This window comes from Macaca thibetana, chromosome 5, assembly GCF_024542745.1.
Source record: "Macaca thibetana thibetana isolate TM-01 chromosome 5, ASM2454274v1, whole genome shotgun sequence".
Lineage (NCBI taxonomy): Eukaryota > Metazoa > Chordata > Mammalia > Primates > Cercopithecidae > Macaca > Macaca thibetana.
Window position 1 is genome coordinate 134185081 of NC_065582.1, and position 25781 is coordinate 134210861.

General features: G+C 40.9%; 1 protein-coding gene across 3 annotated transcripts in view; it reads right to left on the reverse strand.

Moving 5' to 3' along the window:
• The window catches only part of RASGEF1B (RasGEF domain family member 1B), a 615892-nt gene extending 595392 nt beyond the window's left edge, over window positions 1-20500 (reverse strand). For 2 of the 3 annotated variants that reach the window (XM_050790146.1, XM_050790145.1), the window contains exon 1: window positions 20258-20499. In XM_050790146.1, coding sequence (XP_050646103.1) covers window positions 20258-20326 — 69 coding nt within the window. In that variant the 5' untranslated portion in view covers window positions 20327-20499. Of the gene's footprint in view, window positions 1-20257 lie in introns of all 3 variants that reach the window. The other variant, XM_050790144.1, reaches the window with a different exon arrangement.
• Window positions 20501-25781: the final 5281 nt, after the last annotated feature.

Consider the following 25781-nt stretch of genomic DNA (forward strand, 5'->3'; position numbering starts at 1 on the left):
TAGAGATGGGGTTTCGCCATGTTGCCCAGTCTGGTCTCAAACTCCTGGACTCAAGCGATTCACCCGCCTGGGCCTCCCAAAGCGCCAGGATTACAGGCATGAGCCACCAAACCCGGCTGATAGTTTTAATATTTCAAGTTACTGTGATGTTTATGGTAATAAGGAACTTTTTCTATTTTCATTGTTTGTAACATTTTTCAAAATTATCGACATCTTGGAATGAAACAGAAACTATTTGCCTTGAGAAGAAAACCGCCTGTATTTACTATCTAACTGTTCCAATTACTGGTGATTGAAGATGTGTACAGAAAATGCTTCAGGGAATAAAAATGAACATACAAAAAGTTACCCAAAAAGTGGAAAACGCATTAAGATTTATGCTTCTGTATTCTTCAATTGAATACTAGTAACTTGAAAAGCATGAACAGTTTTAACTGTATCAACTTAAAAAGCCAGATATACACAAATACTTTTAATCAATTTAAACAATGTTAAAGTTGCCATCACAATATATCTTAGAATTTACAATCAATGTCCCCTAAAATATTTAAGGGCCCAGTGCTTCCCCAGAGAAGGGAAAATCACATTAGGGATACTAACATTCCTTCCTACCCACCCTCAATATTTAAAGCAAATGTAATCAGGTTAATATGAGAGTCAAATCTGAAAGCCTGCAAGGCCAAAGAGAAAAAGAGCCTATTTAAAAAAAAAAAAAAAAAAAAAGCATCTTGGTGGCTAACACCTGTAATCCCAGCACTTTGGGAGGCTGAGGCGAGCAGATCACTTGAGGTCAGGAGTTCAAGACCAGTCTGGTCAACATGGTAAAACCCCATCTCTGCTAAAAGTTTCTGGTATAATTTTCTATTCAACTTTCTTTTTAAAGGAAATGTCATGATTACGATATAATTTTTACATTTGGGTAAACATGTATTTGTCCATTATCTTTTCAACAGATCTTTCTCAGAAAGCTTCACTGTTCAAAAGATAATCAAGCCAGTCTTGATATTAAAAAAGCAAGCACCCATATATGATGTTTTAAAGGAAATGGAATATATTTGCATTACACAGAAGCAAATTTTAGAGTTTAAAATACTAACATATGCATTCAATATAGTAATGTGTACTCTGCATGTTACTATAGTAATTCTGCACTAGAAATCAGAATTAGAGCAAAGATCATCTTATTATAAAAATGCAAGAAAACTAACACAACTAGCTGGCATGAGTGACTATTGTTATGCATCAGTATAAAAGTATAAAAACTAAAGCCAATAAACAGATTATGTTAATTAATTTTCAAGGTTTTATGGCCAAGAAAAGTGATGATGTTTCATAGTAAAATTGATTTAAACCATCATGTTATTGATTTATTTATCTAAACAGTTTCACTTTTTAAATTATTAAAGAGCTAATATTGAATTGATAATCCAGTTGGGTTTTCTAGATGCAAACCCAAATAGAAAAAATTATCATCACACTCTCACACAATGTATAGCAAAATAATACTCCCAATGCATAAGCCATCTAGCCTTGCAACTATGAACTGGATAAAACACAGATTAGACCTAATCTCCTTTCCTTCTTTCTTATTTATTTATTTATTTATTTATTTATTTTGACACAGTGTCTCTCTCACCCTGTTGCCCAGGCTACAGTGCAGTGGTGCAGTGGCTCACTGCAGCCTCCAGCAATCCTATCACCTCAGCCATCTGAGTAGCTGGGACTACAGGCATGCACCACCAGACCCACCTCATTTTTTATTTTTAAATTTTTTTTTTGTAGAGATAGGGTCTCACTACCTTGCCTAGGGTGGTCTCAAACTCCTAGACTCAAGCAATCCTCCTACCTTAGCCTCCTCAAGTGCTAAGATTACAGACATGAGCCACCATACCCAGCCCAAACTCCCTTTCTTATTCCTGAAATACTAAAAGAACACCTACTGTGGTTTCATTTATTTATTTGTCAAATATTTACTGAACAATTATCATTTTTCCTGCCCACATGTAAGGTATAAGAGACTGTTAAAATGCAAGTTTTCACCCTCGATTTCAGGGCCCTACCCTTTAATTGAAGGTGTTATCTAGTGGGTCCTAACAGTTGGCTTAAGCAGAAAATTTTACCCTGTTTATTTTTCAATTTGGGTATCATCTCCACCCTATCTCCCTTGCATTAGGCTGTTATTACGTTAAAGGCAGTAACACTGACACTTTCTGTGTAACAACCACTCCAATTCTCAGGGTGCACATACCACATACACAACAGAAAATAAAATATTTTTCTGATATGAAACAGTGAAGAGAGACCAGTTCCCTGGAAGCTCCTTTAATAATAAAATATATTTGGGAACTGGGATTCTTTTCTAAATGTTTTTATAATTTATCACTCAGCACCAGTTACATTTTCTAAACCAAAAAGCACTATGCAGCAAAAAAATTCTCTTACGAATAAACAAATTTAAAAACAGTGTTACTATCATCATAACATTGCTTTGTTGGCTGAGCTGACATGACAGGTGATTTATTGTAAACTGAAATTCCTCACTAGCACTTAATTCCCCTTTTAAAAATAAATCAAAACCCAAAACCACCAGCTTTAGAATATGAGATGAGATTTAAGACCCAGCTTTGTTTGCCACACACTAGTTGCTACGGTCTGAATATTTAAGTCCTTCCGAAATTAACGCTAAAATCCTCAACCCCAAGGTGATTGAGTTAGGAAATTGGGTCTTCTGGAGGTGATTAGGTCATGGGCGCAGAGCTCTCAGGAGTGGCATTTGTGCTCTCATAAGAGGCCTAAGAGAGTCTCCTTACCTTTTCCATCAAGTGAGGTTAAACTGAAAGACAGCTTCTGTGAGGACACATAGAATCTGCCTGGCACCTTGATTTTGGACAACCTCCAGAGCTGAGAGAAATAAATTTCTGTTAATTATAATGCCCAGTTTATGGTATTTTGTGGTAGCAGCCCAAATGAACCAATACACTAGTTGTCTGATCTTGGGCAACTGAGATCTAACTTCTTGGGGATTCAAATTCTTCACCTGCAAGTTAAGAAGTAGAGATGCAATGCATTTTGTGTTCCACTACATCTGTAAACACTCTACTGTTTTAAGACTGACATTTGCAGAAGCTCTAATAATATCCTTATTCAACCCAAATCACTTTTCATTTAACTACAAATTGCAACCAAAACAAGTTACATCTTTATATATCATTCTTGTGATTTCATGTTGTGAATTTATCCACTTTTACATGCATATATAATGAAGCACACAGCATTTTAATGAATTGACAGAATTGTTTACAAACCAGTCATTCAGATGGTCACTTTTATCTTTCAAGCAGAAGCTGCTACTGCTCCTCTATCATTCAGGGTTCTAGTAGGAAATAGATATCATATTCAAATTAGGTAACTTAAGGAAAATTCAACAAAACTTTGACTGTTTACAAAAATGTAGGAAAGATGTAGGAAAACCACAAGGCATTGTGCAATATTTTGAGGCAAGTAACACGCCCAATTACCAACCCTAAAGTAGCAAGAAAAGGGAGAATCATGGGAAACGGGAGACAGGCTGTGTGTTGAGGACCACCTTACAGGAGCTGTGATCTTAGGTAGAGGGACACAGTCAGCCCAAGGAGATCTCACATGTACGGAGTAGTGGTAACAGATGTCTTGCCCACCCAATCTTCACTGTCTCCAGTCTCTCTCAGCAATACTCCTCATTGGCCAAACCCAGTTAGAAACTGAGGCCAAGAGAACTCTATTGCTGTATTTCATGCAGGTTGGCTTCCTGGAACTTGTGATGGGGAAGGTCAAGAACTGCAGGGATAAAGGAAAGACCTAACACAGTCCTCTTCCCTCTACTTATAAATGGGCTAGATTCTCAAAGAGCTTCTAATGATGTCATGAGTGCAAACTACTTGTCCAGCAAGCTCATGTAATGTGCTAGATCCCTTCCAAATTCTGACTATTTAGTTAATATTCAAATAATCTTTATTCTAACACCAAGAGCCTATTAGAACCCTCTAATGTAGTCATCTGGGATAATTTTAAATCTCTACAGGTTTGCACAAAGAATGTAAGCAAACCAATTGCTTCAGTTGGAAGAAATGTCAATGTTATAGTAAAAATTGATTTTCTATACACTCTCTCTAATTAGTTGCTTTGGACATCAATGGGTTGCACAAAATGAGCTATAATGATTTCTCTGATTAAGTAGCTCCAGCAACCCAGAAAGATTGGAGCACAGCATTATTAACTCTTTGATGGGCTATGCATGAAGAACCATGCCAAGCTGTAAACAATATCAAAATGCTCTAGGGGATAGCAGAATAAAAGTGAACAACAGGAGATGGGAGTTCAAAAGGAGGTTTCATTTAAACCTCTAGGAAAGACAAGGAGCATATCCATCAATACAGAAAGAAAAATATTGCTAACTGAACATTTGCTACCATGAGCCAGGCACTGAGTGAAAGCTAAGTGTTTTCACATCATATCTCATTTAATTTGCAGCACAGTCCAGTGAGATATTTTCATTTAAAGCATTTCACATACATGGAAAGTAATTTGCCTAAGGCACTACAAAACGAAATCAGAAAATCCAATAAAGATCCATTATTGGAAAAAGGTTTTACAACCAGATACAACCTCAGACATAATCTCAATTTTTACCATTTTTAATCATTATTTGTGTCTTAGAAAGTAGCAAGATACAAATGATAATGTATTTTGCCTATTTATAGCATTAATCTGGAAAAGCATTATTTCTTCTATAATGAACTCCTTTTGAAGAAATATTTTAAGTGCTGTCACAGCACTTCGAAGCATATTGGGAAAAGAGTTAGCTCATGAAATCTTTACCCTAGAACAGACGTAGTGGTTTTTCTACCACACCTCAGCTCAGAATAGGATTCTATTTTTGTGCTTAGAAATCAAGCCTCCTCAAGTAAACTTGGGGCAGAGACCACATCTTGTTCTATTTGTAATCCTTACAGCACCAAGCACACATATGGAACACATAATTGGGACTAAGTAAAAACTTGTTCAATGAACAATCAGTATAGCACAGTATGTGGTGCCTAAGAGACTTCACAAAGAAAAACAAACACTGGTTTATTTATCCAAAAAAAAAAAAATCAAACCAATTTTCTATCACTGCAAGTGCTCTGGAGTCTAACTTGGTTTCCATGTGGGCTGAGGACAAAGTATATAGTACGTGTCTTCTAAGGCTTTCTCACTCCCATCACATGTCCACTCAATACCTGCCCTCCAAAAAAGTTAATACAGGAGGAACCAGGCTAAAATGTAAATCAAGCCCAATCACGAAGTAGAAAATAAGAAAAATAAGAAGAGAGATAAGATCTAATGTTAATTACATTCCAGGCATGGTGCTTAACACTTTGCATATATTTCTTCATTAAATCTTCATCATAACCACTGACCTCACCTTACAGATGAAGACACTGAAGCTTAGAGATGTTAAGTATCTTCTCTATGATCACGCAGATAGTAAGTATCAGGTGAGAACAATGATTCAAACTTAAACTCTAGAAGATAATCACTAAAGGGCAGCCTTAGATACAAGAAGGGGGAAGTGCCACCTCTTTGCTTTGGTGATGTCAAAGTCATCGCTGACATGATTCATATATATGAGTCTTGCTTGCCTCCTTACACTGGTGAGAGCACACAGTTAACACCTAGGTTACCCTAGAAAGAATGGAAGAACTTGGGAACAGAAGACCTAGAGCTAAAGTCCTAGCTCCATCAGTTTCTGCCTGTTATTATGTCAGTACATCCACCTTACCTCTCTGGACCTGAGCTTCTAAATCTGTCAAATGGGAATAACTATGTATCAAAAGCTGTTAAGAGAGATTTGGCCAAAGTACTTCAAAATCTACAAAGCACTGTTCCATGAAATGTGTTGATTATTCTCTACCACTGATAATGCTCTCAGTCAGCAGAACAGAAAATTCCATAACATAAAATCCTGGGTCATCACCCCCACCATCTGCACCTTAGGAATGATTTTTCCAGAGAGAAAAATATAACTATTCTCTACAGTTCATGGCTTGGGTACTCTTTACCCAGTGATACAAAGAAATTGAAGGAAGAGATGAGGATGGTCAGAAATGATAGGTGTGATTCATACTAATGTTGTGAAACAAAAAAAGGCTTGGGAATGATTTTGGAAACATATCATCAAAGCTGCTCCCATTTGTATTCATATGAATGTGCAAGGCCAGAAATGTAAAGGCCCTTTAATAATGATGGAATTTTTTGTTTAAATAACAATAACATTTTATGGCATTTAGGTGCACCCTGCGTTGTCCCAAACTGTATTTGAGATAGATACCTTACATTTTTGCAATACTTTATGATTTTCAAAAATTTCATATTAATGATTTCAATTGATGATGATTTGCTAATGCTACATTTTTATTGTATATATTTAAGGTAAACAACAATGTTTGGATGTACTGCAGTCAATCAAATTTACATATCAATCATCTCATATAGACACCCTTTGCGTGTGTGTGTGTGTGTGTGTGTGTGTGTGTGCGCGCGCGCGCGCACGCACGCGTTAAGGGCATGTAAAATCTACTCACTTCCCAAAAATGCCATTATTAACTACAACGGCATGTTTTACACTCAATCTCTAGACTTACTTACCCTACATACCAGCAAGTTTGTATCCTTTGTCCTAAATCTCCCCACTTCCTGCTCCCACCCAATCCCTGATAACCATTACCCTATTAAGAAGGAAAGCTTACATGGAAAAAGGTGGTAAATTAATTATCTGCAAAACTGGTTGGACAATTTTAGATTCAAGCTCTTTTCCAATAGCTAATATTTATTAATTCCTTGTTCTTTAGTTTTCCATGTCTAAATAGCATAAAATAGCTCCCTGACATTTCTCTGTTTCTAGTAAAATAACGTATGTAAGGTGCTTTGGTAAATTCTAAAGAACCATTACTATTGTTTATTGTCCATCAACGCTACAAAGTGAGAGCATTTTTCTTAGTCACTCCAACCCCACAGCAATTACAAATCAAAGATACAACCCAAGGTAAGCCAAGAAAAGTCCTCCCCGCATTTGTCTAGGAAGTATTCATATGTAAGGAAAGTCCACACAACATGCAGAGAGAGGGAGTTGCATTAACCAGGCACCCTAGAGGGCCTGCCCAGCTGCTTGGACATGCAAACCTGGCACCAAGCAAATAGACTCCTAAAATCACAGGAGGCATCAGGAGTGCTCACCCAGCCATCTGACATACTCACAGCATCTGGGCACAAGAAAATTGTATTTCCCAAGTCCCTCTTCCCTGCCCCCATCTTCCCCAGCCACACATACAAACAATCTGGACAGTCCATAAGGTAGAGGATAATTTTAGGGAGTTCCCCAGGGCTTGGCTGGATGCTTTCCAGTCATTTCTTTCTGGCCTGTGAAATCAGATGCACTATTTCTTTATACATGAGAAAAAAAATGAAATCAGTTTCTATTTGCAGAGTAAGATGGAAAAAAATGAAGTTGCACATAGCTATGTCACAGATTCTTAGAAAGGAACTCCCTAAGCTGGAGGACAGGAAGGAGGCACAAGAGAAACTCCCTTTCTAAAGGAAAGGAAGTTCAATTTGTTAACCTCTGAGAAGTATTCTATGAGGTTGGCTTCAGGTACACAAGCACGTTTAAGGTTTGGAGCAAAGCTGGGAAATAAAATCAGTGAGACTTCTGGAGTCACTTTACTGGTCATGATGTGGTTTAATCATCATGGCCATTTTAGGCGCAAATAACTGTGTGTTTGTCTGTCTGTCTTTCGGTCCACATGTGGCTCTGTGTGTGACTGACCTCTCCATACCACCCCTCTTTCTCCTAACAGATAAACATTTTTTAACACATACAAAATGTGGTTAAAATGAACATCAAAAGTAAGCTCATTGGGGAAAAAAAATGGCTTGGTGGATGTATCAGTCTGTTCTCCTGCTGCTATAAGGACATACCTGAGACTGGGTAATTTATGAGGAAAGAGGTTCAATTGGCTCACAGTTCCGAGGGCTAGGGAGGCCTCAGGAAGCTTACAATAATGGTGGAAGGGAAGCAAAAAAGTCCTTCTTCACATGGCAGCAAGAAAGAGAAGAATGAGTAGGGGTGGGGGTGTAGAGTTGGGAGTCCCTTATAAAACTATCAGATCTCGTGAGAACTCACTCACAATCATGAGAACAGCATGGAGGTAACTGCTCCCATGATTCAATTACCTCCCACTGGGTCCCTCCCATGACAGACACATGGGAATTAGGGGAACTACAATTAAAGATGAAACTTAGGTTGGGACACAGCCAAACCATATTAGTGGGGGATTCTGTTTCACAAAAGACCGTCCTGTAGCCTGTGGGAATCACTGATTCAAGAATGGAATAGGAAAGAAGGAATTTGACAGGATTATATGGACCCATTTTATGTACACAAATACGATTACAAAGGAAGTCACCTTATCACTTACAACCAAATATTGCTAGCCACATAAACCCACTCCCACCCTAAGAATATCAAATTCTCTTCCAAGGATCCTTCCTCCCTCTGGTGTCAGGAGGTGTCCTCTGGGGGAATTATGCCATATAAGCACCTGAACCAACCCAGGCAGCCACTGGACCAGGCGGGCTCCAGGTGGCCTGTGCACCCCTACCACCCCTGCAGCAAACTCCCCATGACCACTCTGCCCAGGCCACCAGTGCTCCCCTTGCATTGAAAAAGCTCTTTCCTCTGATTCTGCCCTCTGAAAGGGCACTGTAGCAGGTTTGCTTGGGTCATGATACGTTAAGCTGTTTTTCCTGGCACAGGGCACTTCGCTCACGGGACAGAGGGCAAGAGGAGGGAGTTCAAACACCAGCCACTACTTGTTTCTGCAATCTATAATCCTAGACCCTCAGACTCTCTTTCTGGGTCTAGCCCAGCAGCCCTTCCTTGCAACTGGTCTTCTGTCACTGATATCTATCCTCCCCTATGTTGATAGAATTTCATTCTTAAACCTAGTTAAAGTTGAGTTCTCAGAAAGTACCTTAATCTCTATGTATCTATCTGGCTACAAATAGACTCCAGAGGTTGTCACACAATGGACATAGCCAAATCTCAGCTCTGACATGGCAAGGAGGGCATCCATTATAAATGCATTGTATACCCCTGGGAAATTTTTTAATACCATCTGAAAACATTGCCTCTGCTACTTCTACTTACTGACCCTTGAGATAGTTCTCATTTACCAGAGAGGGACTCCCTGGAGAATGTCAAGTGTGTTATTATTCCTTCTAGGGATCAGCAGTCATATATAAAAGGGTAACTGTGGAAATATTTTGAACTCTTAGAAAAAAGTTTTAACATGGTTCTAGCAACAAAGTTGGCATTAAACATAGAACAAAGAATGAAATGGAATTTCTGTCCCAACAATCCATCAGATTTTTTTTAATGCTCACTATTCCTTTTCTCTATACTCTCTATTCCCTCCCTTCCCCTTGGCTACAATACAATTCTGCCAATTGCAAGTGAACAGCACAATTTAGATAATTATTAAGAATTTTAAAAATTAAAACCATGGGATGCTGAAGGACTAGTTTAGTAGACAAATCATTATTGCTGTTACAAACAACTATGTCACAGACACTGAGCTAAGTGCATTACATACACTACCTTACCACCTTATAAGGTAGGATCTCTTAAAACATCAACTTTACAGCGAGGAAATTAAATCCCAGACATGTCTATGCCTAGCCCACTTGACTTGACCTATATTGAGGATACATGTTTGCAACCCAAGGTTCACAAAAGCTAAGTATGAGGACTCTTAGGGAAACAGTAAGAGACATATGAACCTGTCACATGCCTGAGTGGTTACAGCCATTGTGGGGACCTACATATAAAAGGAGGATGAACCCCTCAAGCAGTCACTCTTCCCCGTCTGTCTGTGAGCCTGAGGCTGGGCTAACCTTATCCTACTTTGTACCCTCCACAGGGCTCCCCCAAGGCAGGATGCACTGTGTAAGGTAAAATATACTGGACATGATGAGAAACTAAAAATAAATCAAGGACTTTCTCTAGAAGAATTAGACTCTGCCCAAGGCAAAATGTAAACTCCAATGACCATTAGGAACCCATTCAAGCCTGCAGCCTTCCTCTGAGTTCTCAATCATGATCAGATCAGTCCCCACCATATCCCTTTACAATCATATTCTAAATGGAATAACATAATTCTGGGAAATAAATCTCCATAAAATAGAACCATAGGATCTTAAGGCTGCCTGAAATTCAGGCTGTCACCAAAGATCCTAAGCACTCCAAGACACCTTTCAAAGAAAGATGAGAGGCCTATTTGGTGATCTAAGCATTGGATTCATAAACCTTGAGCTCTAGTTGAAAATTCTGACTGCTTCGTCTTTCCTTTTCTACCCTTCAAATAGAAGCATTTCTATTCTTCACCATTTATACCACCCCTAACAGTCCATTCCCCAGCAGGCTCCTGCATGTCCAGGATGCCAAGTATACCCCTCATCTTTCTGCTCTCATCATTACAGTATCACTAATGACAATTCACATTTGTGTAATGCTTGAAATTTTACAAAGGACTTTCACATTTATTACCACACTAGAGCCTCACATCATTTCTGTGAGTGAAGCAAATCGAATATTGATACTTTCACTTTCAAGCTATGAAAATTGACACTAGAGAGGTAAGGAGATTTCCTCCAAAAGCTTACAACCAGTGAGGAGATAATCTAGACTCAGAATCCAGGTCTTAGGACTCCCTATGCACGTTCTTTGCAATTGGTAACACTGTCACTCTTTAGTTTTCCGCCCTTTGTGCCTCCCTGTAGGTACACTCACTTGACTTCCAGTCAACTTCAAATAATCTCCATGAAAGTAAATTCCCATGTTTCCAGGCACCCAACAGAGCTTCCAGAGAAGCAGGGCATCATTACTTGCCCACTGGAAATATGATAAGGAAGCCCACTGGGTAAGTGTTCTTTGGAGTAAATTACTTTTGGAGTAATCTAACCTGACTTCCAGCCAGAATGCTCCACCAACGGCATGGAAAATAAAAGTCTGATTAATAAAATCTTGACTTATGGCATGGATTTGCTTCACTTGACCTATATTGAGGATACATGTTTGCAACCCAATTGAAAAATAAAAAATACTCTGTATTTAATTATATTGCAATCTATGGTTGAATTTCATTTAAGTGGCATTTATAATTGGCACATTTTTCAAGTACTGCTTCTGGCACAGTTGTATATAAAAGTATATTATCATCATTTGCACAACTGCTGCCTAAGTAAGCATTAATACACATCCCATAGATCAGAGATGGGATCACTAAAGGACAGTGGCTGTCACATTTTCATGAAATATAATTAAATATATCCAGAAATAAACTGGTTCCCAGATTCTGCTAAAGCCGCACATGGAATGTTCTCAAAATTAGTAAGCATTGATTTAGCACCTATGTTTTGCTCGGCAGTACAGAACATTCAGAAAAGTATAAGGTATGCTCTAAGATAGTCAAAGAAGAGGGATAACTCGGAGTTTGGGGTCAAGGGGAAATTTTATAATAATTATTATTATATATATTATTTGTTTATTACTATATTCCAGACACTATGCTAAGTATTTTATTTGAACTACCTTATTTAATTATTATGACAACCCAGTGAAGTAGCCATTATTATTATTATTGTACAGAGAGCAAAACTGAGGCACCAAGAAGTAACTTACTTTATTAAGGTCACATAGCTAAGAAGTAGAGGAGCCAGGACTGGAAGTCAAGTATGTTCCTCAGCCTGCATGTTCTGAGCTTCTTTGCTATATTGGGGAATGCTTCATGGAGGGCTGGCTCTTTGATGTGGCCCTGAAGATTAGGTAGGGTTCAGTTAGGAAGAGCGGAAAGAATGGACATAGGTCATTGTTAGAGGATTGACAAATAGCATAAACAAAGGCAAGAATTTGTTTTTGAACATGTGAGGATCCTTGAAGAAAATCAATGGCAGGAAATAAAGCTGGCTAGGCAGGGTAAGACATTTACTAGAACACATTAGAAATAATCTAGGTAGAATTTAGGGACTTGACCCTTTGGAAATAGAAAGTCATGTAGACTCTTGTGTAGGAAAGTGATGATGAAAAGGCATTGTGGTGTAGTAGCAGTTTATTCAGGAAGAGTGGAGAGAAGTGAGACTTGAGGAAAGAAAAACAATTAGTCGCTTATTGTGAAATCCTCTCTGGGCCCTCCGGCTCCTAGGTCATAGCAGACATTCGATAAATGTTTGTCAGATCAGTGCATGAAGAGTGATGTGGATAAAAAGAGAGGTATAAATCCAAGAAGGTATCTGCAAGAGTCACTGACAGATTGTCCATAGAGCAAAAGGAAGAAAAAGCAAAGATGGCACCAAAGTGCTACTCAAGGTGAAAAGAAAATGGGCATTTTTGGCCAACAATGGAGTTAGAAAGGAGAAGTCAGATTCAGGTGGATGCCAGGAGGAAAATGAGGCTTCCATTTTGGTTTGAAAATGTAGGGGCTTGAAAGGATCATAGGATACTCTTAATATATTATAGGTATTTGGAGAATAAAGCCTAGACTATATTTAAGGATCTGGAAGGGTAGAAAGCACAGCTTCTACTCATCACAAATTCAGATAAATAAAAGTTGCCATTTTATTTATGGGCTACCTCAATAGGCAACTCTAGGTAGGCAGAACTCTCCTAATGTAAATGTCACTACTGGACCTACTATATTTTATCAAACACGTGCAAAGTAAAGAAATTCATAATATACAAGAACACCATTATAAACTGAAAAGAACTAAGCAAAAGGAAATACATCAAAGAATTAAACTCCTATCTGCTCCCTATGACAAGCTGCCAGCTCTGGCCATTTGACAGATTTGAAACACCAGCCTTTCCTTATCAAAATACAAAAAGAAAAAAAAAATCACGTAACAGTTTCTCAGCAAGAAACCATTAGACAGATGTAATCATAATGGCAGCAAATATTCTTATAAATGAAATGCGAGCATTTAGGACCACATGTGGCGTTTAAAAGCAGCTAACACAAAAGGTAAGGAGAGTTGCTCCTGAATATATACTGGCTCAGATGTGGTAGAGCAATCCAATTGGCCCTCAAACAAACTGAATTGTGAATTTACAAGACAAACCCAGTATCCATTAGCTTAAAATTCAAATGACCCTCACAGAAAGCCCAGCTGTGGCAATAGGAGCTATTATTCTCGAAGTAAACTTCTCTCTTATGATCACCCACCAGCATCTAATCAGAGAAGCTACAGTCATACTTGTCCAAGTTATTTGCTTTCAAAACAGCCTGATCACATGGTTCATCCTCTAGATGCTTGAAGCCCATCGGAATAACCAAGTGAATGACAGTGTACAAGATTCATGTAAACAGACAAAGGAGCTCAGCTATTCAATTGTAATGGGCAAAATTAAGGTCTTTAACAGGCAAATGAGAAAGAAAAAAAAACTACTTGAAAGTATAACCATTTTAAGGAGAGAAGGGATGGAGTTAACTAAAATACAAAAATGGGACGATTTATAAAACGTAGCCCTGGAAATCAATCCAACCAGTGGAGCACGTTTGTCATTAGTGGGTGCTAAGAAAGAAATCATTGAAATTCAGGAAGCACATTGTATAAAAAACCATACCATAAAATATGTTCAGGTAACTTTTACCCAAATGCCTCCTAATTTAGAGGCAGGATATTTATCAAATGTTGTTTGGCAAGTTAGTAGTTTGAAACTCTGAATACATTTTCTCCCCCAAAAAATAATGTTATTACATGATAACTGGTTTCCCAAGATAGACCACAAGAATCTCCCAATATATAGTGTAATAATGTATAAATATAATAGTGAGATAATGGGGTAATACAAATTGTTTTGAAAAATAGAATCTTATTATCCTATATAGCAGTGCTTTTCAAATTGTGGGTCGTAACCCATGAAATCAATTTAGTGGGTCTTTATCGGTTCATTTTTTAATAGAATGAGAAGGAAAGAATAAAACTGCAAAGATCAGAGGATATCCCATGTCATAAGGAAAAGTATTATTCTGAAAACTTAATTTTGCTGTTACAGGTGTAAATAGCTATATGCATTCAGGATTGCAATGTAAAATATATTTCTTACCATGAATGACAGTCAAAACAGTTTGAATGTCTCTTAACAAGGTTTCCACAGGGTGCCTAGCACAAAGACAGTATTTAAGGTTTGTTGAATAAATGAATGACTGAATGAATTGGTGAACACATTAAGCATGAATAAATAGAATGCTAGTTATACACTTCTCAATCACAGCCCTGACACTGCAATAGGAAGCTTGCTCACTCCCGCATTTCCATACTGGCAGTGGGGACAGACAGTTGACCCAGCTGCAACTACCCTATAGGTGGCTCCCTTGGCTTGGGACAGGATCTCAGGCAGAGTAGGAGCTATAAAGAGAGAAGGATGGGAACAAGGATCACACAGGTAAGTGGGACTGGACTCTAGGAACAGGGTTCTGGAGGAAAGAGGGAGAAGGTAAGACGAGGTCACCAGATTTAGCAAATAAAAATACAAGGTACCCAGTTAAATCTGGATTTCAGATAAACAATAAATAACGAAAAGGCAAAGAAAATCATGTATGCTGAGGGTTAGAAAAATCAATGTGATCCATCAGACATTTATTTGATGCAAAACTGTGTGCAAAATACATGCCAAGTACTAGAGAATTAAGAAATACATAGTTCCTGACACTGAAGAAGACACAGACACAAGCAACAGTCTCAATAATTAACATGTATTGACCACTATTCTAAGTGTTTTACAGGCATTAACTCGTTTAACACTCACCACCCTGAATGAAGCACTACTGTTACCCCTATTGAAGACGTAACTGGAGCATAGAGAAGTTCAAAGAGGAAGTTGTCCAAGGTCTCAGAAAAAAAAACACACACACATAATATTCACTGGGCCTCTGATAGAGCCTGGATATCGTTCAAGATAGGTGGATCTAGAAGTGAGATTTGAGCTGAACCTTGAAGGAAGATACAACTTCAATAGGTGACTATTAGAGGAAGAATATTCTGGGCAGGGTAACAGCTTGGAGGTAAGAGAACATAATCAAGAAATGGGAGTAAAGTTGCTGGAATATTAGAAAAGTAGTGGTAGGAAGGAAAGATTAGACAAGTTAACCAGGCAGTGACCATACTGTGGAGGAAGTTTGCCCTGTTCAATCTGCATATATGGTGAACCACTAATGGAACTGGGGAAAATAGCTGGTGTGGTGGTGCATGCCTGTGGTCCCAGCTGCTCTAAAGATTGAGGCTTGAGGAACTCTCAAGTCCTAGAGGTTGAGTCCAGCCTGAACAACATAGCTGGATCCCATCAATAAATAAAACTAAAAAAAAACTGGGATTTTTAGAGACAGGGTCTCACTATATCACCAGGCTGAAGTGCAGTAGTACAGTGACACTATCATAGCTCACTGCAACCTGGAGAACTCTTGGGCTCAAGCGATCTTCCTGCCTTGGTCTCCCAAGTAGCTAGGACTACAGGCACATGCCACTATGCCTAATTTTTTTTTTTTTTTTTAGAGATAAGGTCTCACTATGTTGCACAGGCTGGCCTCAAACTTCTGGCCTGAAGCACTCTTCCTGCCTTGTCCTCCCAAAATACTAGAATTGCAGGCATGAGCCACCATGCCAGAATTTAAAAAAAAAAAGATTTAAGTATTTGTGGAAAGTAAATAGACTCCATGTTGAGTTCGGCTTTTAGAAAAATGATTTTGGTAATAGTACAAAAGATAGAGGGGATGAGACAAAAAATCAGAGGCTACAAAACTAGGTAAGTCAATACAGACAGCAGGCAAAGCACTGTGGCACCAGAATCCAGGATTTACCTTACAGTTCAGACACTTAGTAGGTGAGTGACCTTGGACAATTCATGTAATCGCTCTGAGCCTTGGTTTCTTCATTTCCAAAACAGGGATGACAATACCACTTACCTCACAGCATTATTGGGGTGATAAAACAAGCCAATACACAGAAATGCTCAATAAATAGAAGCTATCTGTAAATGGTCATGGCAACTGAACTTGAATCTGCCCTTAACAATTCAAGTTCAATCGGCCTTTGATTAAATATCTCTGGGAATAAGACATTTGTGCTATCCCGATATATTTGGCTCTGTGTCCCCACTCAAATCTCATCTCGAATGGTAAGCTCCACATGTTGAGGGAGGTTCCTGGTGGGAGGTAACTGGATCATGGGGGTGGTTTCCCCCATGCTGTTCTCATGATAGTGAGTTCTCACAAGATCTGATGGTTTTATAATGGGTTCTTCCCCCGTCTCTCTCTTTCCTGTCGCCTTTTGAAGAAGGTGCCTGCTTCCCCTTCACCTTCTGCCATGATTGTAAGTTTCCTGAGGGCTCCCAAGCCATGCAGAACTGTGAGTCAATTAGACCCTTTTTAAAAGTAATTACCCGGTCTTGGATAATTAATTTCTTTATAGCAGTGTGAAAACTGACTAATACACATCCCCATGGTAACATAGTGAGGGCAGTGAGAGAATGGGGGATTGTCTTTCCTTCTTCCAAAAAGAATATATCTAAGAATGCAGCTAAAAAACAAAAGGTAGGAAAAAAAAGGTGAAACAAAAAGCAAAACAAAACAAGCTCCAGAATACCAAGTAACTATAGTTGGAGAAGGTAAGTGAACTTTGAGATAAAACAGACTTGTGTTTGCATCCTCTCTCTAGCATACATTACTAGAATGATCTTAAGCAAACTACTTAAGTTCTCTAAACCCTAATCTTCTCATCTGTAACACATGGTTGTTAACACCTATATCATAAGACTATGTGAAGGATAACTGCGATCATGTATAGTATGCCTTCAGAATAATACCTGGCCCAAAGTAGGCAATAACTGATAATTATTATGTATTGTCATAGTTAGGCAGCAGTACAAGTGGAGATAGAAAACCACACAAAAACACATACAGTATACATGAGGTTGTCAGTTCTGGAGACCACATCCATGAATGGTGGCACAGAATTGAACATCCCTTTTCTACGTGTTCAGCCCAATGAATCTGTCTTCTTAAAGGTGTACCACCAGGTAAGATGATGAAGAATGACAGGGATTTAAAAATGCAGATTTGTGGACTGGGGGAAGAGAGGCATAAAAGATGAAAAAGCAACAGCCTCTGACTGACTATATTATTTTCCCACCACTTCCTGTCCCGAAACTCAAACCCCATCACTGACTGCCATGCCAAAAGCTAATAAGGCACCATGAAAAGAAAGACTGGGGCTGGAGGGAGGGGGCAGGTTCATAATATTTCAGAGCTCCATGAGGGAGGAGTGGATGCCAGGGCCAGACATCTATCCATGCATTCAAGCACACAGGGAACTGCTAGATCTGAAACCACCTGCCTGCATGCTTCTGTCCTACGTTTCTAGACATCAGAATGATTGTGGAAGAATGATTGTGGCCTACTCTTTTTGTAGGTGCTCTGCCTTGGTGTGCCACAATCATTCTTCCAAATATCCAGCCCACTGCTCAGGACACTGCCATGGCCCTGGGGTAAACTTAAGATCCTTTGTTTTTTTCTAGAAATTTAATTGTCCTCAATAACTTGGTGTGCAAACTTAAATACTTTACTAAGAAGAAACAAGGCAAGAGGGTAACAAAATGATCATTAAGACAATTTGTGTTTCCAGTGTGCATGCTCTGTCCCTAGCCTATGAAGATGGTGCAGCAGGGCACACACTGGAGCTGTTTTTCAACTACAGTGACTTTTTTGGCCCTGTTTTCTCTATAACCTGTCACTCACTCCCTCTTGTCAGACAACTGCAAACACACAAGAGGTCCCAGATTCAGTTCTCAGGGAGAATATCCTCTGTGCAAACCAAAGTGGCCCGAGTGGGAAGAAACTACATTATTGTCCACATTCTAACCAAAATGAAACCAAAGGCCATTCATTAGAAAAACATCCATCTCTTCTCCTGATCTCTCCGAAATTAAAGGTAACCACAGTTAGAATTGAAGCATTTGGTGAAAATAAAAAGCTGCCTAAATTTTTCTCAAGTGTCCTAGCACTTTCACTTTTGGAAACGAATATTTAGAAAGGTTTAAGAATATCTTTCTTACACATTTCTCTCTCCCTCCTTCCCAAACGACTGCTTCGTCATTTATGAGCAAGAATGTGTTGAGGGGGCTATTGCCTGAGAAGCAAGCATCCTCAAAGCACATTCCTAAATCAGTTCATCTGTGGGCACTGCTTTTCCCCAAAGGTAGGAAAGGGAAGGTTACTTAGTTTGTCCAGCAACACTGATTAAGAATGATACCTAGGTGGGACGTGTTAGGTCGAGTCAGCCAACACTGAATCAATCCTTTGTAGAAAGACAGAGTGGGCAGATGCTACAAGCAGCTCCTACCTCTAGATGGGTGGACAATAACACAGAGCAAGACATGAGGCATGACCAAGGACTGGGGGAATTCCCTTTCCTGGGAACTCTTCAAACACAAAAGCCACTCTTTTTTTAATTGTCTAAATATGTCTCTGGCTAGTTTTTATAGGCTGCCTCCTCTCTGGAATGACTGGGAGCCAATCCTTCTGAAAAATCAAGGGGGGGCATCTATTGGCTGGAGGATAAAAGGGGCAGGAATATACAACCAAATACATAACAAAAAGGCAGTATACACAACCAAAATCGCTTGGCACATTTGGTAATTTAAACACAAGTGAAGAGAAAGCCAAAGAGAAAAGCAACTTAAGGGAGCATCTCAGGTCTCCAGAGTGATCCCCAAATGCTACATACCACTTCACAGAGCAGCAAATGGGCAGTGATGTTGCACGCCAAAGGTGACAGCTCATTTTCACTGCAGGTCTGGAAAACTGAACTTTTCCAGGCTCTTCATTATTTCGTAGGTTTCAGGCTATCAACTGCCCAGGCCTTTCAGCCTGACTTCTCCCACCCCACTCTTGTTTCCCCAGTTCCTCCTTATCACCTACTATTGGGATCTCCTGCTTAAAGGCCATTTTGTCACACAGCAGAGGTTATGGGTTGGGTCATTTGAGCTTCAAAATCTAAGGTATGTGACCATAAAATCTCAGAAGGTAAGAACAGTTACAGGTGCCAAAGGTGAGAAGAGACTCACTAGCAGCCAGAGAACATATGAAGAGTCTGGAACCAGAAGAGGTGCCTTGCTGAAGGACAAACTCCTGCGTTCACCAGAGAAGAGACCAAGTTGTGTTTCTCTGTCCAGTCAAGAAACTGCAGACAGGGAAGCCTAGGGCAGCTCCTGGAGTGGCTGGCCTGGAAAGTCATCAGGCTACGGTAACTGTGACTGAGAGAGGAGCGCAGTGCAACGCAGACTGCAGCACTGGTTAACCTGGCCAACCCCTGGGCACTCTCGGCCAGGACGGCGTGTCAGGCAGTCTCTAGAGCGAGGGCAGGGTAGAGAGACAAAGGACACTCTCTGTTCTCACTGTAGAGATAAGGAGGGCGGGGAAAGGTTGTACAGTATGAAACTCTCCCTACTGAGTGATCAATATAGGAAAGCCAGCCAGCCAGCCAGCCAGCCACCTCCTAAATGACTCCGTGCGGAGATGCCTCACAGCAGCGGCATTGCCACCGCAGGCAGGTGTGAGCAATTAGATGAACCCGCCTTAGGAGTTGCCGTTTGTTCACCTGATTTGGCAAATCTCTTCTTAACCCTCCTCATCCCCAGTGTATCTCACTCACTCACAGAAGAAGACACAAGTTAACTTTAGTGGAGTTTGCCCTGTGCTGGAGATTGGGGGAGGGGAGCAGTTGGAGGAGGTAAGAAGGTGGAAACCTTTTGACTGGAAGATTTTTCTGTTTTTCAGACTAAAAGAAAAAAACAAAGTAGGCAGCAAAGAGGACTGCAGGATAATGCTCATTTTTAGACATCCCTGGCATTTTAGGTAAAGAGCAACTGGTAGAACTCAGCCAGATTGACAGAAAACTTGTTCACCTGTCAACTGGGGTGGGGGAAAAAAAAACAAAAAAGATTCACTGAGGTCCAGGCGCGAGAAACCCGGCTCCAGAGCTCCAGCTCTCCTCCTCGCCCTCCTCCCCTGCCCCGCCCCGCCCCGCCCCGCCCCGCCCGATGGCCAGGTAGGTGAGTCTGCACACGTGTCAACTTGCGGAGACCCCCAGGCCGGCCAGGGGTCTCTGAGGGGACACACCCTCCACCTACCTCAAACATGGGAGAGGCGCCCTTGCGTGGCAACGTGCAGCCCAGGAGCTCGGTGAGAAACTTTGCCATATACAAGCGGTGAGGCAGGGTCCCTCCCGATGCGCCGTTTCTGTCCTTTCCCCGCTCCAGAGCCCGAGCGCTGGGATCCTGCCCGCAGCTCGCCCGCCAGCCGGGGCCGTGGCTCGGGGGGCTGGCCCGCGGCGGCGGCGGCGGAGGGGCCGGGCCGGGCGGGGAGAGCGCGGCGGCCGCCCGCCCCCGGCGTCCAGCGGTACGAGGGCGCACAGCCCCCTCCGCGGCCCGAGCGTCCGTTCTGCGGGAGCCGGGGCGCCGTCGCTGTGCTAGCCTTTCCCGCTGAATGTCACTATTACCATAGTAAAGGGAAGGGCCCCGCCGAGGGGGTGGCGGGAGGGCCAACCGCGCCGCAGGATGGGTGCCGCGTGTGGGCAAGGGCAGCCGGCGGGCGCAGCGCCTTGGCGCAGGGACCGGCCCGCCCCGCCCCTGGGCAGGGCCACTCGGGCAACACCGCCGGGCGGGAGCGGACTCCTTAAGCTCCGCGGGAGAGCGGGCGGCTGGGGCGGGGGAGGGTCTGTGGATGGGAGCCGCCGGGCTGACCCACTTCCCCAGTTTTCCCCTCGGCAGTACTCACGGAGGTGGAAAGGCAGCCGCCTCGCTCTGCCGACTGACCCGGGAGAGTCGCTGCTGCCAGACGCCAGCGGCCCGCAGGGGCTCCTGCACCGGCCGGCGCCGCCCCACCCTTCCTTTGGGAAAGGGGAAAGGCTCCCTAAGCCTCGGAGGAGGAACTCACCCTCCTGTTCTCACATTATCCCAAGCCAGTGAATGGGGCAGACCCAGGTAAGCCCCAAAAGGGGAAAGGTGACTGTAGGCACTAGGGCCTGGGCCGGATACGCTCCATGATCACAGCTCCCTCCCTGTCCTTGGCTCCGGCCGGGAGAGCCAAGGACCGGCATGGAGACTGGAACAGGTATGGCCCTGATGGCCCTGTTTTTCTTCTTTTTTTTGAGATGGAGTCTCGTACTGTTGCCCGAGCTGGAGTGCAGCGGCGCGATCTCGGCTGACTGCAACCTCCGCCTCCCGGATTCAAGCGATTCTCCTGCCTCAGCCTCCTGAGTAGGTGGGATTACAGGCGCCTGCCACCACACCCAGCTAATGTCTTTTCATTAAAAAAGACTTTTAGAACCAGGCCTATACTGTGTATTTATTCTGCACCCCCATAGCTGTATATCTCAAGCTTTAACGTTCATAAGAATGATACGACCTATAGAGCTTGTTTAAAGTGAGAGGTCTTGGGCCCCCAACCCATGTTTCCGAATCAGCGATTCTGATTCTGATCCTGGACCATCTCAGGAGATTCCGATGTAGATGGTATCCAGGCTCTACTTTGAGAAACATGGCCCTACTATGTAAAAACTGCGGACATAAACTTTCAAGGACTGGGAAAACACTAGATTTGGTGACAGGCATGACCCTAGAGAAAGTTGTGTCAAATCACCTGATTTGATATGCAAGGAAACAGAATTGGAAAGTTTTCATTACTTCAAGTCATCCTGTATCAGTGACACCCAAGACAGGGAGTAGACACCCTATAAATGCTCGTTGGATGGGATGAATAGAAGATGGATGGTGATGAAGAGCTGAGTCCCAATTTCCTTAATTGCCATTCCAGAATTCTAGCTGGTGCAACAAATTCACTGTGAATTTAAGGGATAAAAGAGGAAGGAAAGATGTTAAACTAAATTAATTTGAATACATCATCTCAGTGCTTCTCAAACTTTTTCTGCTATCTGGTTTTATCTTCTGCATTCTAACCTACAAAATATTCAGGTTTGTTATAAAACAAAAAGACCTGCTCCCATGACTAAAACTAATGTTATTTTTATTCTGTGTTTTCCAGAACCCTACCACACCACCAGCTAACCCCCAGCAGCAAAATCAAGAAATGTGGCAGCGAGGTACCCCTGGGCTATACTAAAAAGGGAAGAGAGCTAATACGTAATCAGTACTATGAATGTCTCAGTCACCGCGTCACTAGGGTGAACATGGGCTCTGGGGACAGACTACCTCCATTTAAATCCCGTTTCTGATACTGCTATGAATTGAACATTTTCATCCCGTCCAAATTTCATGTTGAAATGTAATCCCCAATGCAACAGTATTGGAGGTGTGGCCTTTGGGAAGTGATTGATTTATGGGGGCTCCGCCCTCATGAATGAGATTGGGTGCCCTTATAAAATGGCTTGATGAAGGGAGTTCACCCCTGTTGTCCTGTCTTCTGCCATGTAAGGACGCAGCAGTATTTTTCCCCTCCAGAGGATATAGCATTCAAGGCACCATCATGGAAGAAGACAGCAGCCCTCATTAGATGCCAGCCTTGATCTTGGACTTCCCAGCCTCTAGAAATGTAAGAAATGAATGTCTGTTTTTATGAATTACTCAGTCTGTGGTATTCTGTTATAGCAGCACAAAATTGCCTAAGACATAATAAATGTGAAACTTAGAAAAGTGACTTTGCATCTCTGTACTTCAGTTTTCTCATCTGCAAAATGGGTTTAATAATAAAGGTACCTACCACATATGGTATATATTAGTTTTCTATTGCTATCATAACAAATTACCACAATTTAGCAGCTTAGAACAATGCCCATTTATTATCTCATAGATCTGTAGATTAGAAGTCTGGTGGGTTCATGTGGGTTCTGTGCCTAGAGTCTCACAAGGCTAAAACCAAGGGTAAAACCAACCAGGGTGGCCTCTCTCCTAGGGTTTCTTGGAAGAAGCCACTTCCAAACTCTTTCAGGTTGTTGGGAGAATCTAGCTCCTTGCAGCTGTAAGTCTGAGGTCCTTGTTTTCTTGCTGACTGTCAGCCAGAAGCCACTCTCTGCTTCTAGAGGCTTCCTGGACTCCTTATGTGGCCTCCTTCATCTTCAAGGAGAAACCGCATTGAGTGCTTCTCATGCTTCAAATCTCTCTGACTTCCTCTTTTGCCAAGTCAGAGAAAACATCTACCATTTAAAGGCCTCGTGATTATATTGGGCCCACCTGGATAATATTTTAATTCTAAGGTCAGCTGATTAGTCACCTTAGTTACATCTTCAAAGTTGTTTTTGCCATGTACTATATAATCACAGAAGTAATTCCAGGGTGAAGATCGTAAGAGCTACGTAGACTTCTGCTTACCGCATGATTATTTTGAGGAATAAGTAAAAGTGTGTATTTAAAACATTTAGAACAGTGTTTTATTTTGTGATACAGATAATAAGAACTCAATAAAGATTAGCTATTTTATTTGTCTACACGTGGCATTTCATTTGATTGACACTACAGCTCTATTATTTTAAAGGGGAGAAACTGAGAATCAATCTAAGACCACACAGAGGGTTAATGGCAGAGCCAGGAATCAAACCTAGAACAGCCATCAATCAAGTCTGTGCTGAGCACTAGGAGATAAGACAAAGGACAGATGATGTTCATTTGAGAAGGAGGGACTTGAGAAGGGGGGTGCAATAATGAGGAGCACGGGGAATATTTACAGATAGTCACTTGCCGTATATGAATAATCTATGGTTTAGGCACAAGGGGGACTGTACTAAATACTAATTAATTTTTTTAAGTCTTTAGACTGACTTTGAGCACACTGCCTAGGAGTTAGCCCTGCTCTGCAAGGAGCAGCTATTATATATATGTGTGTGTGTGTGTGTGTATATGTATATAATGTAATACATATATATATTTAACTGAACCCGATTTTTACTGAGCAAATGCATTTTCTTGTGGCGACATTCATCTTAAGAGGCTATACATGACTTGCAATCTAGACTCATTCCTTCGATGGCTTCTTTCTCCCCGTGCCCCCTCCTCTGTGATGTCTTGCATCTTGTAGAGGAAATAAACATGTCTGAAAGGCAGCAACCCACTGGCCCTGACTAAACAGCAAGAGCATTGCCCAGACTTTCTCCAGGGCATGCCCAGGCCTGAATCACTACCACGTCTATGTCTTCCTGTCATTGGTAGAGCAAGGACAGAAACCCAGGACAAAAAAGAAAAGAAAGGAAAGCCAACCAAAAAATAATCTTATCATCTGTGGTCTTTCCCCATTTAGGACTGTGACTGCAGTATTATTTACTAGAAGCGTTGTTCATATTCCTTCACCCAGTATTTCCATTTCTAGAATTTATCCTAAGAAAATAATGAGAGAATTACCCAAAGATTTTTGCATTTAAAATTGTTTCATGTCTGTAAGGGCAAGTGAGTGTCTTTTCTACTGACACAGTAACCACCATGGTTAAAAGACTGGGACTGAACTCAAGCTGCCTGGGCTTGAATTCTGGCTCTGCCAATTGCCAGCTGAGTGACCTTGGGCAAGTCACTTCAGTTCTAAGCTTCAATTGCCTCATCTGGAAAACAAGGATAATAATACCTCATAAGAACTTAACTAGGTAATACTATTACACTTATTTATTAGAATGATTATATTCATATAATTATTATACAAATACTAATAAAGGACCGGGTCCATACTACATAATAGTAATATGTTAACTCTTACTAGGGTGATGATTAATGATATATCCTTAGCTCATGGCCCAAAGACTGGCACACGTTACTCAATAAAAACTGATTAAATAAATACATGGACAAACAGATGGCCAAACAAATGAACAGAGATACTTGTTACAGCATTATAAAGCTAAACTTTGTAAAGCATAAAAACAACAGGAGAGTGACTTAATATACTAAGGTACATATAATCAAAACCTAGTATGTTTTAAAAGAATAATTCATGACCTAGAAAATGCCTGTAGGTAATGTTGGTAGGGAGCAGCATACAGTATATGTAGCATATTCTAAATTTGTAAAATACTTACATGTATATGTATACATTAGGGTCAAAATGGAAGGAAATATACCAAAAGGCAATAATATTTCTCTGTGAGTGATGAAATTATGGATTATTTTTATTTTCTTCTTGATATATTCCTTAATTTACTAGATTCTCTGCAGTGAACTTGAGTGTAATACCAATTTAAATATTTTTTACAATCCCATAATTAAGAACTTAGACTTTTTTTAGTCATCACGTTAATCTTAATTGATTTAAGATCTTATCACTTTAATAAAACATTTAGGATGGACCAATTAACACAACTAAATCTACTGCACTGACACCCTCTTGAAGAAATCTCTGGTGTTTGTGAAAAAGTTCCATAAAACATCATCCAAAATTTGATTTTAAAGACACTCACCATTGCTGCTAAGAGCCAATAGTTATCAACAATAGCCTTAATAACTAGAAATGGGAAAGTCTTAAGAGGTGAGTGAAATCTATGTTTAAAACGTACTTATTTTCTCTTCTCATTTAGTTTACAAGAGAATGTAGAAGTTGAAGAATCAACCTTTGGAAATTGTCATTTGCCCAGAATGATTAATTCTGGGTAATTTATGCCTGTCAAGTCATAAAGAACACTACTTTCATTTACCCGGCTTCCTTTGTGGTTCTTAGAGGGAG